The sequence below is a fragment of the Lepidothrix coronata genome, unplaced genomic scaffold, assembly GCF_001604755.1.
Source record: "Lepidothrix coronata isolate B3197 unplaced genomic scaffold, Lepidothrix_coronata-1.0 Scaffold27, whole genome shotgun sequence".
Classification (NCBI taxonomy): domain Eukaryota; kingdom Metazoa; phylum Chordata; class Aves; order Passeriformes; family Pipridae; genus Lepidothrix; species Lepidothrix coronata.
The window spans coordinates 459592-478958 of NW_016690207.1; the positions used below are offsets into that span (position 1 = coordinate 459592).

At 55.9% G+C, this 19367-nt stretch overlaps 2 protein-coding genes across 4 annotated transcripts in view; one reads left to right on the forward strand and one right to left on the reverse strand.

Moving 5' to 3' along the window:
• Positions 1–3399, forward strand: LOC108494656 (5-hydroxytryptamine receptor 3A-like). The gene is made up of 9 exons (XM_017809435.1): positions 1–36; positions 121–309; positions 450–494; positions 830–939; positions 1519–1688; positions 1911–2071; positions 2317–2527; positions 2662–2895; positions 3060–3399. Exons 1-9 carry the CDS (start codon positions 1–3, stop codon positions 3356–3358), a joined length of 1455 nt encoding a protein of 484 aa, XP_017664924.1. The 3' UTR covers positions 3359–3399.
• Positions 3400–5809: 2410 nt separating this feature from the next.
• ZBTB16 (zinc finger and BTB domain containing 16) overlaps positions 5810–19367 on the reverse strand; it is a 53711-nt gene continuing 40153 nt past the window's right edge. For all 3 annotated transcript variants that reach the window (XM_017809655.1, XM_017809653.1, XM_017809654.1), the window contains exons 5-7: positions 11353–11523; positions 9059–9226; positions 5810–8787 (exon numbers count right to left, since the gene is read on the reverse strand). In XM_017809655.1, the coding sequence (XP_017665144.1) occupies positions 8558–8787; positions 9059–9226; positions 11353–11523 (569 nt within the window). In that variant the 3' untranslated portion in view covers positions 5810–8557. The remainder of the gene's footprint in view (positions 8788–9058; positions 9227–11352; positions 11524–19367) is intronic.

Here is a 19367-nt window from a genome sequence, read left to right on the forward strand (position 1 = left end):
ATGCTCCTATTTAATTTGGATGGGAAACTCCGACTGGTAAGTGTGGGATGGCAGCTGGCAGGATTCTGCAGTCCATGGCACACGCCAGGGTGATGGCAGCTGCTGCCCCAGTGCGAGCAGCCTCCCTCCCTCCCTCTGCTAGCAGGTACTCAGCGTGGGGGGCGGACACCGGAGCCCTCTGAGCCCGCCCTGCGCCGTCTGTCCCACTACCTGCTGGCCCACTACCAGAAGGGCACTCGGCCTGTGCGGGACTGGCGAACGACCACCAACGTGGCCATCGACCTCATGGTCTACGCCATCCTCAGTGTGGTGAGTTCCTTGCTCCGATCCCGCATGTGTCCACAGGGAGGGGAATGATACCTGGCATGCAGCATCCTCCTGGCATGCTCTGCCCATCTTCTGGAGTGCCAATGCCCCCGTTCTGACACCATGTCCTCTTCTTCCCACAGGATGAAAAGAACCAGGTGCTGACCACCTACATCTGGTACAGACAGGTGAGTAGCTGTGAAACCTCACCCCTCCTTTGCCAGGCTCCCCTGGGGTCAAACACCCCTGAAAAGACAGGTTTTTCTGGGGGAGAGGTGTGCAGCCCTGCAGGAGAGCAGTGAGGGGGAACCTATCCCAAGGGCTGGCAAGACCTCTGTAGCACATGAACCTTGAGGCTCAGCTTTCATGTTCTGTGTTTTGCACTGCTGGGTGTTGTAATAGCTAGAGGATAAACCTTCCCTCCCTCCCATGGGGGGAATATTGCTTGGTGCTAGTCTGGGATCTGTGTGCTAGCAGGGTAGAAGGGACCTTGTCCTTCAAGTCCTCTCTCCGTTGTCCCCAGCACTGGACAGATGAGTTCCTCAGGTGGGACCCAGCTCATTTTGACAACCTGACACAGATCTCCCTCCCCGTGGAGAGCATCTGGGTACCTGACATCCTCATCAATGAGTTGTGAGTGCGGCCAAAGTCTGGGGGAAGATGGCCTGGGGCTGGACCTCCCTCACCCACTGCGGGCACGTGCCATCCCATGCTTTGTATTCCTGGCACAGAGCTGGCAGCCTCCCCACAATGGGGAGCTGCAGATGGGGATCGGCTTGGCAGTTGGGCTGTTTCCAATGCTGGCTAACTGCGACTGCTGGTAATTACCCGTGCCGTGCCGGGGGTGGGATCCAGATATCTGGAGAAAGGCTTTGTGAAGGCAGCACAATGCAAGGGCAGCTGCAGAGCTGCTGGCCCTTCCCACAAAACCAGCCAGTGTCCTTCCCACTCTGTGGGGATTTAAGGTGTTCTCAATGGCTCCTGAGGGCCCTGGGACAACAATTCAGACACTTCTAGGGCTGGCAGAAGGCAGCAGCCCAGGCAGTCAGAGGTGATGCTAGGCAGAAATGCCTGTGTGAGTATCACCAAAAAAGCAGAAGAGGGGGCAAACCCCCTGCTCCCGGGCAGTTGCCTCCTGAAACATCACTTGGAAGGAAGAAACCCTGCCCAGAGAGTTCCCCAGCCCACATCTCTGTCCCTCATGTCTCCCAGTGTGGATGTCGGAAAGTCCCCCCATGTCCCCTACGTCTACGTCAGCCACCACGGGGAGGTGCAGAACCTCAAACCCATCCAGGTGATGACCGCCTGCAGCCTGGACATCTACAACTTCCCCTTCGACGTCCAGAACTGCTCGCTCACCTTCACCAGCTGGCTGCACCACAGTGAGTGCCGGGATCGCCGCGGCTGGGAGGTTGGGGGAGCGGGCAGGACCTCTGCCGGGCCGGAGCTCCGTGCAGAAGGCAACTCGCCCCTCTAGATGGCCCCAGCGGATCGGCGAAGCGTGTGGGGAGGGCAGGCACCCAGCCTAGCGTGGAGGTGCCGGCAGTTGCCGGCGCTTCGGGCAAGGCACCCCTAAGTTCTCACCTCTCCTCTGACCCCCCCAGTTCGTGATATCAACCTCACGCTGTGGCGGCAACCGGAGCTGGTCAAGTTCGACCGGAGTGTCTTCATGAACCAGGGCGAGTGGGAGCTGCTCTATGTCCTCAGCCACTTCCAGGAGTTCAGTGTCAAGAGCAGTGACAACTATGCTGAGATGAAATTCTACGTAAGAGCCTTCAGCCACTATGTTTCTCGGGGATGTGGCTCGAGGGAAGGGTCTTGCCCCCATCCCTGTCACTGCTTCATGCTGCAGCGCTCCTGCCTGCGGGTGGGAAGCTCCTGGCACTGAGCCCTTCTTCTAGCTCACCTTAGTGCCTCCCACCATCCTTGCCTGCCTTAGTGAAGAGCCACACCAGCTCAAGGCCTCGTTTCAACACTTCACTGAGCCTTTCCTGTCTCTCTGTTCTGCAGGTAGTCATCCGGAGACGCCCCCTATTCTACACTGTCAGCCTGCTTCTCCCCAGCATCTTCCTGATGGTTATGGACATTGTGGGCTTCTACCTACCTCCCAACAGTGGTGAGAGGGTCTCTTTCAAGATCACTCTCCTGCTGGGCTACTCAGTTTTCCTCATCATTGTATCCGACACGTTGCCAGCTACTGCCGTTGGCACCCCGTTGATAGGTACGGGGGTACTACCTGTCCATCCCACTGCCGTGGCAGTCCTGGGCCTGAGAGTTGAGCAGGGACCACTTGCTTGGGCCCGTGTTCTGTGCATGAGCCTTTGCAGGCCACTTACCTCAATGACACCTCCACAGGCACCTACTTTGTGGTATGCATGGCGCTGCTCGTCATCAGCCTGACGGAGACCATCCTGATTGTGCGCCTGGTGCACAAGCAAGACCTGCAGCCCCACGTCCCTGAGTGGGTGAAGCACCTGCTGCTGGAACGAGCCACCGTCCTGCTCTGCATCCGGGACAGAAAGAAATTCAGCCAAAGCAGGACGCAGAGCTCGGACATCTCCAGGCAGGCAGAGAACAATGATAGCACAGGTAAGGGCTGCACAGAGAGGGAACTGAAGGGGTCTAGGTCTTACATATCCATCTACATCTATGTAGCTAATGTTTGTACGGTGAACTGGGTGCCCACTTCACTTGCAGAAATCCCAGTTCCCCATTAAACAGGTTTTATACACTTACCTCTCTTGATCTTGCAGCCAAGCTGACACCCTATGGCTGCGAGGACCCCCGTGAGTGTGGGGCGGTGGGGGGCACGAGGCCCGCACTGGCCTTTGGCAGCCGGGCAGAGGGCTCAGCAGTGCTGCAGGAGGTCCTGCGTGAGACCATGGCCATCCGCCAGTTCCTGGAGAAACGTGAAGAGTTCCGTGATGTCGCCCGTGAGTGGCTGCAAGTGGGCTACGTGTTGGATGTCCTGCTGTTCCGGGCGTACTTGGTGGCCGTCCTGGCCTACAGCATCACACTGGGCACCCTCTGGTCTGTGTGGCGGGATGCCTGAGTGGTGCCCGTTGTTCAGGGCGGGAGAGGGGGGACTGTGGACGTTGCCTCACTCCGGCGGGTGCATCCCTCACGTACCCCAGCTGCGCAGCGGGAAGGCGGAGCCGAGGAGGAGCCCCCTAGCCGCCCTGATCTTGCCCGAACCTCGCTCCGTGCTCCCTCCGCCGTCCCCGGTGGTGCCCCTGGCCCGGCCCGGCCGCGGCCGCTGCTTCAGCACCGCGGACAGCGGCCCCGCCGCCCGGCACTGCCGCCGCCCGGCCGGGAGTCCCCCGCCCTCGGGGGCTCCCCGCTGCCCCGGGGGGCCCCCAGCGCCCTAGGAGTCCCGCTGCCCTCGGCTTTCCTACCCCTCACCCCTGATGCCGCCTTTATTCCTTGCCCCGGACCCCGAGCATGCTTGTCCCGCAGATCCCCACCATGCTTGTGCCCAGCAGTTTCAGCAAACTGGGAGAGACCCAGTGCCAGGCAGCGGCCAAACCGTCATGACTGCCACCACAGCTGCAGTCGGTCCCCAGCTCCTGCTGCCCATCCACCCCTGCAAAGGGCAGAGGCACGAGGCAAAGAGGAAAGCACTGGAGATGCCGGGAGGGCCATCCCCTGCTCTAGGAGTATCCCTGCCTATAGTGGGTTTGCAGGTGATGGGGAACAAGTGGGTTGACAGCACCTGGCTCTCATACAGCCACCCTCAGACCCACTGGTCCTGGACCAAGACTCCCGCTTGCTATCCCAGAGCCATCACCTGCAGGAAAACTTCCTGCTGAGTGATGGGGGCTGAGGATGGGTGCAGTGGGCTCCTGCCGGCACTGGCCTGCAGTAATGCGCTGATGGTCTGTAAGTGGCTGCCTATTGATGAGGTGTCCAGTTAAAGAGTTCGTGAGACACTAAATCAGCCCATTGATCCTGCCGAGATCGATGGTGCTACAGACCTGATCAGCGCAGCGGGCAATTAACACCCTCTGGAATGAGCTGCCTTCATGTAACATCAAACGCTCCAACAGACAAATCCAATGGGCCCATTGACCCAGGTGTCTGATGCCACTCAGACCCTGTATTCAAAGAGGGGACAGGGCAGCAGGACCCCCAAGCCAGCCTTGCCATCCCTCTCCTACCGACCAGGACTCTCTGGACCATCCTGGGCCACACTGTGAGATGCTCACCTGTGCTGCTGCATCCCATGGAGTTTGTTGGTGGCCACCTGGTCCTTGTCCTTCCCTGTGCTAGGAAGCATTCCAAACCCAAGCAAACCCCTTCGTGCAGCTCAGTGGTCCTTTCCCCCGGAAGAGGAGGCTGCCTATGCTGGAGTAAAGATCCAGATTCACCTTTTGCCCTCTCGCTACTTCGAGAAGTGCCACACACAGGAAAAAGTTCCAGGCATCTCTCCGAGAGGAGCCTGGATTTTCCTCTTAAAAAAAAAAAAAATCAATAAATCTGAATCTAATCTCCTAATAAAGGTTTAATGAGGACATAATGTTGATGGAACAGAACATTGTTGCAGCATAATCGCTCCCAGCTGCTGCACGAGCGTGCACACAAAGGCCTGGTCCTACTGCGATTTCCCCATTATTATAACGCCTTTGTGCCAGGCCAAACACTGAAAGGGCCTTCACTCCCCTTCTCCCAGGGCACTGCAGCCCACAGGTTGTTCACAGTAGGACCACCTCTGCTTGCCCAAACCAGGATCAAAGTTCCCCACCACTTGTCCAAAGCCTTCCTGAAGAACTGTGCTGGGGAGAACTGGGGGAGGCAGGGACCACCATCAGGACCTTGAGGTGGGCATGCAGCTCGCCAGACCCACTGGGAAGCCCTGGGGCAGGGGACAAGCCTGGCCTTGACACCGGCACACACCATCCATCCCTGATAAAAACTAAGCGATATTCTGCGCCCAGTGACTCCAGCCGTGCTGTAATTAACATCTAACTGCACCATGACACCCATCGGGTGCAGGCACAGCTGGGCAATGCTGGCAGCACCCACCTGGCTCCACCACGGCGTGCAGTGCCATGCCTTTTGCCACAGCACAAAAGGAGAGCAGGCGCTGCTGTTAATGTAGTCAGTAAATAAATAAAGGAGGGCTTAAGCTTAGTGTACAGCAATCAGTCGGGAACTACAGGATAATTAACGCAGCAGGGGGCCGGACGGCTCTGCAGGCAGGTTTAAATGAACGAGTTCACTTTCATTGAGGCAAACTTGCTCCGCTTCCTGGTGAGCCACGCAGGCAGCGAGCCGTGCGTCCTGGGGCGAGGCCTGCGGAATGCTCCCTATCCATTGGGATGTCCTGTGGGGACCCCCACCCACTGTGGCTGGTTTAGGGATAGAACCCCCCTCACCACCCCTCTGAACAGGCACCCCAAACTCACCACTGAGGGTCTCCCTGCAGCTTGCCCCAGGCTGGTGGGATGCATCCTTCCTCCTCCTCCTCCCAGCTGGCACAGGAATGGGACACGGCAGACCGAGACAACGGAATTAACTTTATTGGTTGTTTTTTTGTTTTCTAACTGCAGATTTCAAGGTATACAACTGAACATTGCTATTTTCCTTATGAGACTTATAAATAAAAATACAAAAAATGTTCACTACAAAAAAATCTACTGTTAGTAGGATGTAAAAAATATTCTCTTTGCTATAGAAGGCACGAACTTCACTTAGTGACACATGGAGAGAAAAAAACCTGCAGCAGTATATTCTTCCTTTTTTTTTTTTTGTCTTTTTTTTTCCTGTCAGAAACACTGAAGTCTTACAAAGAAATGCATCTGAATCTACACAGGACGAAGGCAGGTGCGGAGAGCTGCAACTAGGAGACACCACAACTGGTTTTTTTTTTGTATTTTTTTTTTTAGTTTTTCTTTATTTTTCAGGAAACTTAGCTAATGGCATCTGTGGCTAGAGGACAGAGAGGACTCACAAGCAGAACCGCAGGGGAGCAAACGGCAAGGGGAGACGGGCAAAAGTCGTACAAAAAATAGGAGCCGATAGATACTCTGAGAAAACCAAAGGGGAACTTGGGCACCTTCTGCGCCCGGGCTCAGAGAGGTGCTGAGGTAGACGGAACGAGGACAGCGACGGACCCGAACCACGAGCGGCAACACAGAGCAACGGGACGGGCAGGCGGGCGCTCACGACACCGACGACAAGCCAGGGGAGAGGGAGCCTGGGGCCGCAGGGCCCCACGCGGCGCTTGGTCCTCACTGCTATGATACACATATATATACTCATATATATATATATGGAGGGGTGGCAGGGGCTGTGCCACGGCGAACAGTGCGGGGACGCGCGCCTGGGACACGACAGCATCGCTCCAACACTGACCCCGATGCCGTCGCAGCAGGGGCTGCGGCACTAAGGGAGAGGAACGGCAGGATGGGAGGGGAGGTTAAAGCACAAAAAAAAAAAAAAAAGCCACATGAGCTCAGCCACGCGCTCTGTGGCACTGTGGCACCCGCGCCCAGCAGTGCCCAGGCACCGCGGGGACCTGCCGTGCACGTGCCAGAAACTGCAGCAACTTTCTCTGTGAAAGAACTGTTTTCTTTTTTTAATATTTTTTTCTAGGTTTTTTTTTTTTTTTTCTTAGGCACAACAATTAAACGAGCCGTTCTCCACAGTCACATCCCGGATTGTACAGCAGCGGTGTCCCCCCTGTGTGGAGCAGCAACAGTCCCACGCGCAGGCGCGCACGTACGTGCAAAGCCAGACCGGGGTGCGAGGGAGGATGCTGCTCCCATAGGCGTATCCCTGCTCGGCACCAGGAGAGGTGGGACAGGCACCCCAAACCCGGAGGAGCCATCAGTGTCCCTCCAAACTGTATCCAGACACCATCCCGCTCCCCACAACGCTTTTCTCCCCCTTTTTACCCCAATGCAGCAAAACGACAAAAAAAAAAAAAACAAAACAACAAAGCCGTGGGATGGAACCCCCGAGCCCGCGGCCACGCAGGAGAAACACAACAAAAACGAACACAAGAGGTAGCTTCAGAACCAACACCCCCGGCCCCGCGGGGCCAGGCAAAAAATACCAGTTTTGTTAAGGATAATGCACAACGGGAGGCTGGCAGGGACGCCACCGTCACACCACCCCTCCACTGCCAACCCTGGGCACGCGGCTGGTATATCCCGGCCACACTGCCCCCCGTCCCTCCCAAATCAATAAAAGCTCATGAGGTCACAAAAAATGAGGTAATTTCAAGTAAAATGTGCTAAATGCAGAAATATTCCAAAAGAAAGTTCAAAAAAACCCAAACAAAAAGCAAAAAAAGCGGCGAGTGAAGCCACCTGCCACCGGACACCACTCACTTGCAGGTTCCTGCAGCTGAGGGTTGGGCAAAAAAAAAAAAACCACCACACTCTGCACCTTCCAGGTGTCCCAAATCAGCAGAAGAAAAGAGGATCCCTCTGTTTGGAGTGATACCACACACCAGCAGCCCCCATTTCAGCACTGGCATTAACCAGGCATCACCAAACGAGCTGCATCTCCCCATGGGGGGCTTTGCCCTTGCCCTGGGAAGGCGGGGAAGGAGAGGGAAATGCATAGAGAGGTCTTTGGTCAGGGGAGAGCAGCAGCCTCTGGTGCCCCTTGCAGCTGACCAGATGCCAGGCAGCAGCGTGAGGCAGCCTGGCTAACAGCTGGCTCCCTGCCCCAAACACCCTCCTGTGGCCAGGATCCCCCAGGACACTCTTGTCACAGCACTTGCAGCTCGCAGTGCTCTCCCACCTGTGACACTGCAGCCTGGGAGCACAGGAACCTGCTGAAATGGGGGCCACTCACCACGCAGGAGCTCGGGTCCTCCACGGGTCATCCACGGTGGGATCAGCAGTGACGGAGGACACCAGCAATTAAAGCCTTCCCAGAGCACCAGCCCTACACACGCTTCCAGGGAAGCGCCTTGTTCCTACACAGTCTTCCCAGCAGTGCCAGTAGCCAGTGCCAAGGGGGATGGAGGGGCTGTCTGGGGACTGCAAGGGGTGAAATTTGCCCTGCAGCAAGGGTGTGAGGGCAGTGGGCACATGAGCAGCTGGGGTGGTGGTGCAGATAGGGCTGGGGAAGGGGCTGGTGTGTCCCCCACCCTGGCGTGAGCCACAGGATCCTTCCAGCGAGAAGCAACGAACGAGAACGGAAAACAAACAAGGCCATGGACGCTGCGGGTTTGGTGTTGGTTTTTTTTTTGCCCAGTCCTCTGCCACTCGGCCCTGTTGACCCTGAGCCTTCTTCCTCAGACGTAGCAGAGGTAGAGATAGGTCTTCTCTATCCGCCAGTCGGTAGGGATCTCTTCTGGCTTGTGGCCCTTCATGTGCTTCTGCATGGCGGAGAGGCTGGGGCAGTACTCCAGGCAGATGGTGCACTGGTAGGGGGAAGCCCCGTTGTGGGTCCGAAGGTGTTTGATCATGGCCGAGTAGTCCCGGGAGCGCTGGTGGCAAAGCTTGCACTCGAAGGGCTTCTCGCCTGAGGGAGATGGGGGTGTCAGTGGGGGCTGAGGGCCTCCAGGCAGTAATTAACTGCCCGGCATCGATGCTGCCGCGGCGGGCACAGCCGATAACCAAGTAATGAACAGCAGAACCAATGTGACTATTGATCCCCTATTTACAATAGTTACGTGCCGGTGCATCCAGAGGTTCGTTATCCCTGGCTGCTGCCCTGATCCACGCTGCCGGCATCTCTGCCAGAGTAACCGGTCTGGCACCGCCAGAGTCACCAAAGACCCCCCAGCACGTACCTGTGTGGACCCGGTAGTGGGTCTCCAGCTGGTGCTTGAGGCTGAACTTCTTGCCACAGCCGTTGCACTCATAGGGCTTCTCGCCGGTGTGGATGCGCTTGTGGCCCTTGAGCGTGCTCTCGTCCCGGAAGCAGCTGCCGCAGAACTCGCACTCGTAGGGGTGGTCGCCTGCAAGGACACGTGTGGGTCAGGGCTGCCTTGTCCGCTGTGCCATACCAAAACCAGCTCCCCAGCTTGTTTAGTCTGGGAACCCACTGCCATCCCAGGGACAGAGCATTCCAGTTGCCCCAGTGGCAGCATGCTGGCCCCCGCATGCCTGTGTGGAGGGGATGCTTGGGTCTGTGGCAGGGTACAGAGACTGGAGGGCACTGCAGCCCTCCCGCCACCAATTCCCAGGTTTTTCACTTGGCAACACTGGCACAGACCCAGCCCTGGGCATATCCCATGCTCCAGACTGGGTGGCTGATAAATGAACTCCGGTTCGGCACCAAAGGCAGAATGATTTGAAGGAAAGGTGAGGGCTCCAGCTACTTATTTATTACAGCCGCGAAGGCAAGGACAATAAAGATAGATTGATCGTCAGAGACTTTGTTCATGAATATTTAAATATTACTGATTTGTCTTGTCACTGTAATTACAATTTCTCTGTGCCGCATATCCTACAAGCACAGTTTATGGTAAAGAATGGCGAACTGTATTTCACTTGTCCTGCTGCAGATGTGCAGAGCTGCCAAGCGTGTAATGTTCCCCGCATTTCATACATTTTCTTCAGCTGTGAAGGCTTAAGTCATCCACAATGACCTACGTTTTTTCATTATCCCCGTGTCAAACTGCACTCGTGCCTGGGCATAAATTGTCCTTCTCGTTATATACTCACATGCCTGCGCTTTTGCTTCCTCTTTAAAATGATATTTTACTCTCTCCCTGTGTGCTGCAGCCCAGCCCTGCAGCCCCTTTCCCCCTTCTGCAGCTGCTGCCTGGGCACTGGGGAAGGAGGATGCTTGGGATGCAGTTCATAGCCCCCCTCTGAAGGCGAGGCAAGCGGTGCCTGTGGGCAGCTGCCTTTCCCCTCCCCATGCCCAATTCCAAACTGTCACCTTGGCTTTTGATCCTACAGCCAAGGACAGCAATTTTGCAGCTAGAGGCAGCCAGCATTTCCATCCACCCAGTTTTTAGGGGAGGCAGGGCCCATGGAGTGCCCCAGCCCTGGGAGAGCATGAACATCCTGCAGCCGTGCAGGATGGCACCACGCAGCATGATTAAATGCTCCTAAAGTGCTGATGATCCTGGTGTTTTTTCACAGCCGGGAGCTGCTAAGGCAGCAGAGGTTGGGGTGGGACACGCGCAGCCCGACCCGCAGCCCAGGTCACCGGATTACTGGCTATAAATAGCTCCAGTGCTCAGCATTAACATGCTTATCATCAGCACAGGATTCCCATTTCCCACATCGGGACCCCAAGCCCACATGTGGATCTGGCAGCTGCCAGCCACAGTCCGGACAGAGCAACCCTCCATGACACCATCCACAAGACTGCCAGCAGCCACATTTAGGTCCCCTTTGGAGATCATGTGCATGCCCACTGGCTGACAGGAAAAAGGAGAAGGGGCATCCTGGCTTGGCACACATTTTTCTCCCTGCTGGCAACAGCACTGCTGCCAAGAAGGTCACACGAGCCTCCCCCTTGTGAGGGCAAAGGATGGGTGAGGAATGCTTCACCCACGTGCCTGTGGAGGACCATGGCACCAGATGTGATCCCGCATGACCCTGCTCATTCCCCAAGGATCAGCTTTTTCAGGGGTGTTTTGTGGCCAGCTCTGAGTGGTGATGCTGACAGTGTGGCCAGGACCAGGGAGCTGCCTGGGGATGCCGTCGGAGGAGCTGAGGACACGGCGCGGGCGCTTTGAGGACACAGAATAAGGCTCTCCCACCCGGCGATCCCGCAGCCAAGCCCTGTCCTGGTTGGGGCCACGGCAGCACCAGCTACACGTAGCACAGGTCGCCCTAATCCCATTAGGGCCGAGCACCAGCTGATTATGTGCATCTACCGCCGTAAGCTGATGAGGCGGATATGATCACACACCCCCTAAGAAGGTCACGTGCCACCTCCGACCGGATCAACTTATTACACGCAGCTTTCTTGTTTCCGTTTTGTTTTTAAACTCCGGCCACTTCAGTCACCTCCATGTTTTTAAGACAATTCACCTTTCTTTCCCCTAGTTTTCTCTTCTACATATGAAGAAGGAGCCTGCCCTGGCCACCCCAGTCCCAAGCCCCCACGGTGGTGCCGCCGTACCTGTGTGGGAGCGCAGGTGCCTCTTGAGCGCGGTGTGGCTGGGGAAGGTGCGGTTGCACTCGCTGCAGATGTAGCTGCGCACCCCGGCGTGCACCTCCATGTGCTGCTGCAGCGCGCTCTGCGTCTGGAACCGCTTGCCGCACAGCAGGCAGAAAACAGCCATGTCAGTACCTGTGGGAGAGGGAGAGATGCCACTTAGGCACAGCCTGGCACCCAGGACCCCTGGCCCGCTGTCCCATCACCCCCCTGTGGGGGGGTCTCCACTCCCACATGGCAGCAGGGATACTGCAGCAGCAGGGAGGACCCCAAGAGCTGCAGGGCTCTGGGTATTGTTGGGGTGCCAGCAGCAGGACTGGCCACCTCGACCTTGCTGCCACTGGTCCTCCCAAGGAAACTGCTGAGGAAGACAAGTGCCTTTTATTGCTTTGGAGGCAGGTGGGAGCCCTAAGGATGACAAGGGATGCCCAAATGCAAGGCAGCTGTTGGGCGACCACTGCATCCCCACACCCCTGCAAAGGCTGCTGAGCTCAGACCTTGCAATGCCCAGGGGAAAGGGGACTCCAAAGAAGCGTCCCATAAAGCTGCCCTCGGGAGCAGGGGGTGGGATGCGAGGGTGATGCACCTACCTCTGTGCTGCACGTGACCCTAAGCCACAGTGCAGACCCAAGTTCCATCCCATTGCCCACATGTACAAATCTGGCTGCAGTGACATAACAGGGACAAAACCCCAACCTAGGTGCTCGTACCCTGTCTGTAAACATCTCAGACCTCTGTGCTGTTAAACAGTTTGTTTTCACTTATGCATAGCTGATTGTTCAGAACCTGTGAGTCACTGCAAATTGTATTACGCAGGGAGATTAAGCAAATAAATGCTCGCTTTTTGGAGACATTAAAATGTGAGGACTATGGAAATAAAATTAGCTAGAAAATTGTATTAGCAATTCATTAGCAGCACAAGATGTTCAAGGTAACCAATGGATCCTTGCTGCCTTCAGGAACAGAAGGGGCAGGGGGCTGCTTGCCATGCTGGCAAAACCAACCCCGGGGGAACCAGCAGGACCATGGCACCACGGGGCAGGGATACAGTGGGCAGCAGCACTGTCAGCATCGTGGTTCTGCCTGGCATGCAGGCAGGTGCCAGGGGAGGATGCTCCTGGGCAGCCCCACACCTCCAGGCTGGCCCAGGGGCTTTGGGCATCTCAGAGAGCATCTTGGTTCACACCCTGCTCTGACACTGCACTGTCACCCACCCAGGCGTGGTGGCACACCGTGACCAGGTCTGCCCTGCTGGGGACGAAGGAGCTGCCTGGGGGGATGCTCAGTCCCAGCCTTGCACTGGGCTGCCCAAAACCGCTTCAAAATCTGAAAAAAACCCAGTGAAATGGGAATAAAAGCAGCAAGAGAGGCGGCCCCTCGTGGGAGCTGCCTTTCTCCCTCCGCAGGGATTTATCCCGGGGGGGTGCGGACTCATGTGCCCCCCACGCAGCTGCGGACAAAACGCTCCCGAGAAAAAAAAAAAAAAAAACCAAAAAAAAAAAAAAAAGAAAAAAAAAAAAAAAAGCAGGCAGCCCCGAACGGGCCGTGCAAAGCAAATCCCGAGAGGTATGTGGCCCCGCGGCCCTCGGCGGCCCCGGCGGTGACAGCAGGACGGGTCAAAGGTCCCCGGGGCTGAGCCCCCAGCGCCGCGGCCAGCTGCGGAGCGGAGGCCCCGGCCGGCGGGACGCCGGCCCCGATAAATCTGCCGCCAGCAGCCCCCGCTGGGGCCGGGGACAATGGGCTCCCGTGGGGGCGGAGGGCAGGACAATGCCGCCGGGCCGGCGCGCGGGGCCGTAACAAATCCTCCCTGGCACCGTAGGGCCCTCATTTGTGAAACTAATTGGCCCCCGCTTGAATAAAAAAGTGGGCCGACTCCAGCAGCCGCAGCGATGGGGACGAGCTGCCTTGTGCACACACGGAGGACGGGGCTGGTCCCCGGAGCTGGGCATCCCCCGGGTGTTGCTTCCTAGGACCTGCAAAAGGCAGATTTTAATTGCCTTTTTTTTTTTTTTCCAAGTAATGCATCATTAAGTAGATAAACACCCCGAAGTGGGAGGTCAACATGCACTGGCATGGCCTGTGGAGGCACCCAGTGCCAGCTGCCTTCTGAGAGCAGAGCATCTGCAGGGCGCAAAGGCTGATGCTGGCTGGGTGCGGAGGTGGAGGATGTGGGAGATGGCCCTGCAGTGGGACGTGGAGCACCGAGCTCAGGCACTGCTTGTTCCCAGCCCTGAGGCTCCACTGGTGACATTCTCCAGCAGCCAAGGGGCGCAGCAGGCACCACGCCAGGGCTCTGCTGGGCACCGCCTGCTGCCGGCCTTCAAGTCACTTGATTTTTTTTTTTTTTTTAAAAATGTCAACTATGTCCCACCCTTGGAGAGAGGATGGGAGGTAGGAAAAAACGGGAAAGCTCATGAGAGGGGGCCACACTGGTTGACACTGGACTCGGTCCCTTGTCCTGCCATGAGCACATCCCTGGGCTCCAGCCGCAGCAGCCCCGAGCCAGCCCTCAGCCACTGGAAGAAAAATCACCTCTGATAAAGAAACACTGCCACCCCAAATCAGTGAGAGACGGATTTATTCATTTCTCTGACATTTTAATGGTTTCTCCCCTTTTTGCAGGAAGATGATTACAAATTAAGCAGCATTTAAACGCTTTTTACTGTCAACAATTAAAAGGGGTGAAGGCGGGCGAGCAATTCATTCCCTGGGAAACACGCCGGCTCTCGGCGGGCGCCGACGGCCCTTCCCTCTACTGTACACTGCACAATGGCCCCGAGCGCGCCATTAATTTTGCAGGACGTTCAAAAGCAAATTAAAATATAAAAAGCCCCCGGGCACAAAGATAGATACTGAGGGAAGGGGCGGCGTAGGTCAAGCTCGTGGAATTAAAGTCTTAGCAACCGGGGAGGTTTAAGTGCAGCCCTGCATGCTGCATTTGGCCACTTTTGGCCACCACCTTTGCCCATCGTCCTTGGTTTCTGTGTCCCTGCCAGAGCCTGTGCTCTGTGCTGGCAGCCGTAAGCTGTTCGTGGGGCAGCTGTTGGTGCTGCTGCGGGGTTTGCAAACAGAAGCTGGAGTGAGTTGGGTATCGGATGCTCTTTGGGCGAGCACATTGGCTGTGTCTTGCAGGACCCTTTTTAAATAGGAGGTGGTCCCAAAACCGGTTTTTAGGGGAGGGATGCTTGCTGGAGGGAAAAGCCTATGGCCTCAAGCCTGGAGATGCACACTGCTGTTCTCCAGCAGCCCAATCCCAAAGCAGTGCCATTGCCACAGACCTGATGACAAGCAAGATGTGACGTGTGACAGCGTGCCCGTCCGAGTCACGGTGAGGGATGCTGCAGCACTGTGGCATCAAGCACAGCACTGCCTCCCTCCCGCTGCCTCTGCCAGAGCAGGAATTAAACTAAAAACCAGCATGGCAACAGGCGAGGGAGGCAGCGTGGGGTGGGTTTCCCCCGGCACCGGACTCTGGTGGAGTTATGGATGCAGGAGGTGTGCCAGTGGCAGAAAGGCGACACGTCCCCTTTAAAAGGAAATATAATTTACAGTGTGCAGCCAGGCGGGCCATAGTTTCAATCTCGTTTACTATAGAGAAAACTCTGCTAGCTGTTCTCTATCCCACAAATCCGATTTAATCAGACAAGCCAGCCAGCGTGGCTTGAAGTAAAAACGGATAATTAGTAAACAGAGAGCTACTTCAGTGCTTCATTGGCATTCGAGCCGGGCTAGTGTGTCGCATTTAAAATGCAGTCTGATGAAGTTTACAAAATCAAACCATTTGTTACTCCTATTGAAGAGGCTTCAGGCCACTTGCAATTAAATTGGAATTAGTGCTCAGAATGAGATACAGCAAATTCATACTAAAAAGGGATCTGACTTTCAGACATTTGACTTCAAGTTTTTCCCCCCGTGCTAGAACGCGAGTGTGTGAGCTGTCCCGCCAGCCCCCCAGAGCTCCCAGCAGCACCGCTGAGCCCGGACCCGCTGTGCGGGCAGGCGTGGGGTGACCTGGAGATGCTGCAGCAGCAGGGGAGGGGGGACTGAAGGGGACCAGTGCCACCGTGCTGGTGAAGCAACCCCTGCTGAGCCCCAGCTGTGGCAGCACGGGGCAGGCAGTCCCCAGACACGTGGCACCGACGCCAGGATGCGCAAACCAAACCACCCCTCTCAGTCCTCCTCCTCGTAACACTGCCATCTTTCCCTGCCTGTCCTCAGAGCCGTGTTATCAGACCAAAAATGAGGCAGATCCACCCACTGCTGCAATAATCAAGAACTCAGAATCAAAGGCTGCAGAGGGGTACACCAGGAAGGCATTACCTCAGGCATGAGGGTGCTCATGTCGATGGATGCTGATGATGTTGCCTCCTGTATCCACCCTGAAATCCCCGACTTGTGTCCTGCTAATTCGGGGTCTCCCACAAGGCTCCCTCCTCCTTCACTCTTCATGTTTAACATCATCTCTTATATAATGCACGTGCCAAAGAGGTGAGCTGATACTACTGCTGTCCTTAAGACGGAGGTGAATGGCTCCAAAACAACCTGGCCATGTAAAGCAGGAGCCTGAGGTCTGTTGGTTCTCCTGAGATTTCAGGGATGTTTGATGTTTTTTTTGGCAGTGTGTCAAGGGCTCCCTATCAGCCTCCACCTCCTGGCCAATGCTGCTGGCTGCCACTGCAGGGGTGGCTGCCGGCCCTGGCATGCAGGAACAGCAGCACTGGGGAGGAAGGAGCCATTGGCAATGACAGTCAGAGAGAGGCAGATAACTCTCCCTTCCAGCCCTGCCCACGGGAAGGCTGGGAGAGGCACCAGTGCTGGCAAGGGGCACATTGCCTGGAACATCCTGTCACAAGCTCCAGCACCTGAGCCCCGGCACAGCTGGCCTTAAGGACGGCCTGAAGGCACCGGGCTCAGCTTGGCACGAGGCTACCTGGGGGCACTGCGCATGTCCTGCTGCCATTGAGCTGAGGAGGAAGAGGATGGGTGATAAAAGACAGGTAGGAGAGTGGGACATTGGTGATGGCACCAGCACCAAGGCTGCATTTTGCCCCAGGAGGGGATTGGATGCATGCGCAGGGTAAGAAGATGAACCGAGTTTCACTGTCTGTTTTTGGGATTATTATGAAACCCAAAGTGATGTTTTTGGTGGCTGCACTGAAGTGCACCCGTGGGGCAGTGTGAAGGACCCTTCCTTGAGGAGGGACACCTGCACATGCCTGCCTGGATACCTGGGTTTGCAGGGGTGTCACGTAGAGCCAGCCCTTCGCAACCCTCACCCACTCCAGTGCTATTGAGGGGTGATGGTGGCACCTGTCTCTACAGTCTCTACAAACTTCATGGTTAAGTGGAGAGACAGGGGAAAACCCTGGATGATAAACAGAGATGCGCATGTTTCGTGCCAGAGTCACCAAATCATCCTGGTTTCAAAGGCTGCCTCCGGACTCCATGGCTCGGCTTCCATGCTAATTAACATCTTTATGGAAGGCAACTTCTCCCAAGGGGGCATTTGTTTGATTATTATTATTTACTCAGAGATAGAGCAGCTTTCTTCCCAACTTAACTGACTACGAGAAATTAATTCTTAAAAAGCAGCCAGCGCTGCCCGCTCTTCTGCCAGTGCTGCTGGTTTTTCCTTGCAGGCTGCATGTGGCTGCTCCAGCAACAGGAGGGCAGGGCACGCTCCCAGCACTGCCCGCTGCCTCCATGCCCACTCACCCTTTTACCAATGCCAAGGAAAACTCTGGTGTTTCAGAGCAGATGGACAACACTGACCTTGCAAGCACGGGGGATTAAAAAAACCCCTCAAACCTTAATGCCTCATTTTTTGCTCCTACACTGATGCATAGGGTTGCTTCCCACCCAGCATGCTCCTGCTCGCCGCAGTGCCTGGGCAGGATGCACGTGGAGGATGCTCGAGATGCGGGTGCCCGCAGCAGCCCGGGCAGAGGGTGACACACCCTGAGCTGCAGCTCTGGCACGGGCAGCCCACGCCTGCTGGGGGTGATTTATTCCGGGGGCCATCTGGACCTGGGGGACAATGCGGTCCCGCATCCCAGTGACCCGGCGCATTAGTCACACCCTCCCAGCTCGACCTTTCTGTCTCCCTTTGAGCACGGTGGGACGAGCGCATCCCCGTCTTGCTTCCCTTTTGGGGAGCCCGCTGCTCCCCCGGTCCCATCGGTGGCACCTCGTGCCTCGCCCCACCACCCTCCATCTCCATCACTGTCACCACCGACATCATCATCACCTTCCCTCACTGCTTCCTTGCAATTGCTAAGGCAGAGCAATTATGAGGGCGCGCGGGGAGGGAAGGAGCCTGGCGACGATTAGCGGCAGCGGCTTTATGGCAACAGGCACACAACTCATTCGTTTCATGTTTTGCTGAATATAAAAGCGCCGAAACATTTTAATTTTAAATTCTTATCATTGAATTTACTGCTTTTCTCTCGCAATGATTTGTGTTGCTTTTTAATTTTTACAGTCTCTACAGAAGCCAGATGCTACCGCCTAGGGCCAAAATAATAAAAACCCGCTGCAGTCGCGAGTTACAGAACAAAAAGGAAACGTGCGGCTGACAGAAGTTAATATCTCAATTTAACAGTGCTGCTCCGCTAATGATCCTTTGATATGTGTTTATTTAGAAAGGTCTGATCTTGACCTTGAAAGCAAACTAAACTGCAAAGTCTTTATGAGAGGAGAGAAAGACTTTATTTATAGACTGGTTTTGCGTCAATCACGGCGGCAGCTGGACCCGCGCTGGGTGAAGTCCTGCAGCCGCCCACGGGCCCAAACGGGGTGTTCAGTGGGAGATGTGTTTTTGGGGATGTGTGGGGTTGACTGCTGAGGAGGACTGTGGTGTGCACCCCATCTGCAGGGCAGGATGCTAAGCCCACCATGGAGATGCAAACCAAGGGATACGGGCAGCTCCTGGTCTGCAAGGGATGCTCCTGGGGGAACAGCACCAGTCCAGGCACAGCCCTATCCACAGGCACAGGGGACAAGCCACCCTGGAGCGTTGCATGTGCAACACCATCCTGCCCTCCCTGAATGCGGTCCCCAGGCTTTGGAAGGAAGGGATGTGCTCAGCATCACCCCAGCCTGCACTGGAAGAGCCTGAGCAGGTTTTTCTCCTCTTCCTGAAGAAACTGAGTAGTGCAAATCTGGCAGAGGGATTTTAGAGGCCAATCCCATTTACTGCATCTCCACCTGCCGGCTGGGGAAGGCGGGAGGTTCCCAAGCTCCTAATTTCCCCAAGTTCCGTGCCAGCCTGGGAACGCTGCAGACACTTCACACCTCTGGTGTGCTGTACTTTCCAGCCCAATTTCCATTTTTTTCAGGCCAAACACTTGTTTGAAGCCATTTGCAATCCCTAAAGCTTTCTGGCCAAAGCTGGAGGCACATCCTCCCTGCAAAGCTGTACTCCCCAAAGCCTTTTCATTGTACTGAATATCTATCAAAATATATCAAAACCATTCATGTAGCCTCAATCCTGATCAACCCTGAAAAAACCCAGCACTCAGCTGTTTCAGCTCTAAAGCTGCCATCTATGTCCTTACTTGTCTTTACCACACTGGCTTCCCAGATTTCCTCTTCCCAGTTGGAATTTGGAGTGAAACCATCTGAAAAAACAATTCAGCTCTGCTGAAAACCCAGCACATTTCCCCCATTGCTTCTGAACCATAGTTCAACTGATGTGCTAGAAACTGTTCTGCTTCCCAGTGAAGAGCTTTGGTGAGGAGATTGAGGGGTCTTCCCATGGGAGATCACTATCACCGCTGCTGTCACCACTGCCACCATCCCACCTGGCACAGAGTGGCACCCACCCACTGCCCACTCGCTTCACTCATGCATCTCTCCTGGCCAGGGTGGCACCACTCTGGCATCCTCTGGCCCCATGGAGCTGCTGCAGAGCCCTGGTTCACATCCCTTCTGACAAAATGACCCTTCTGGCATTGGGGCGGCTGCCCAGCAAAGCCTGG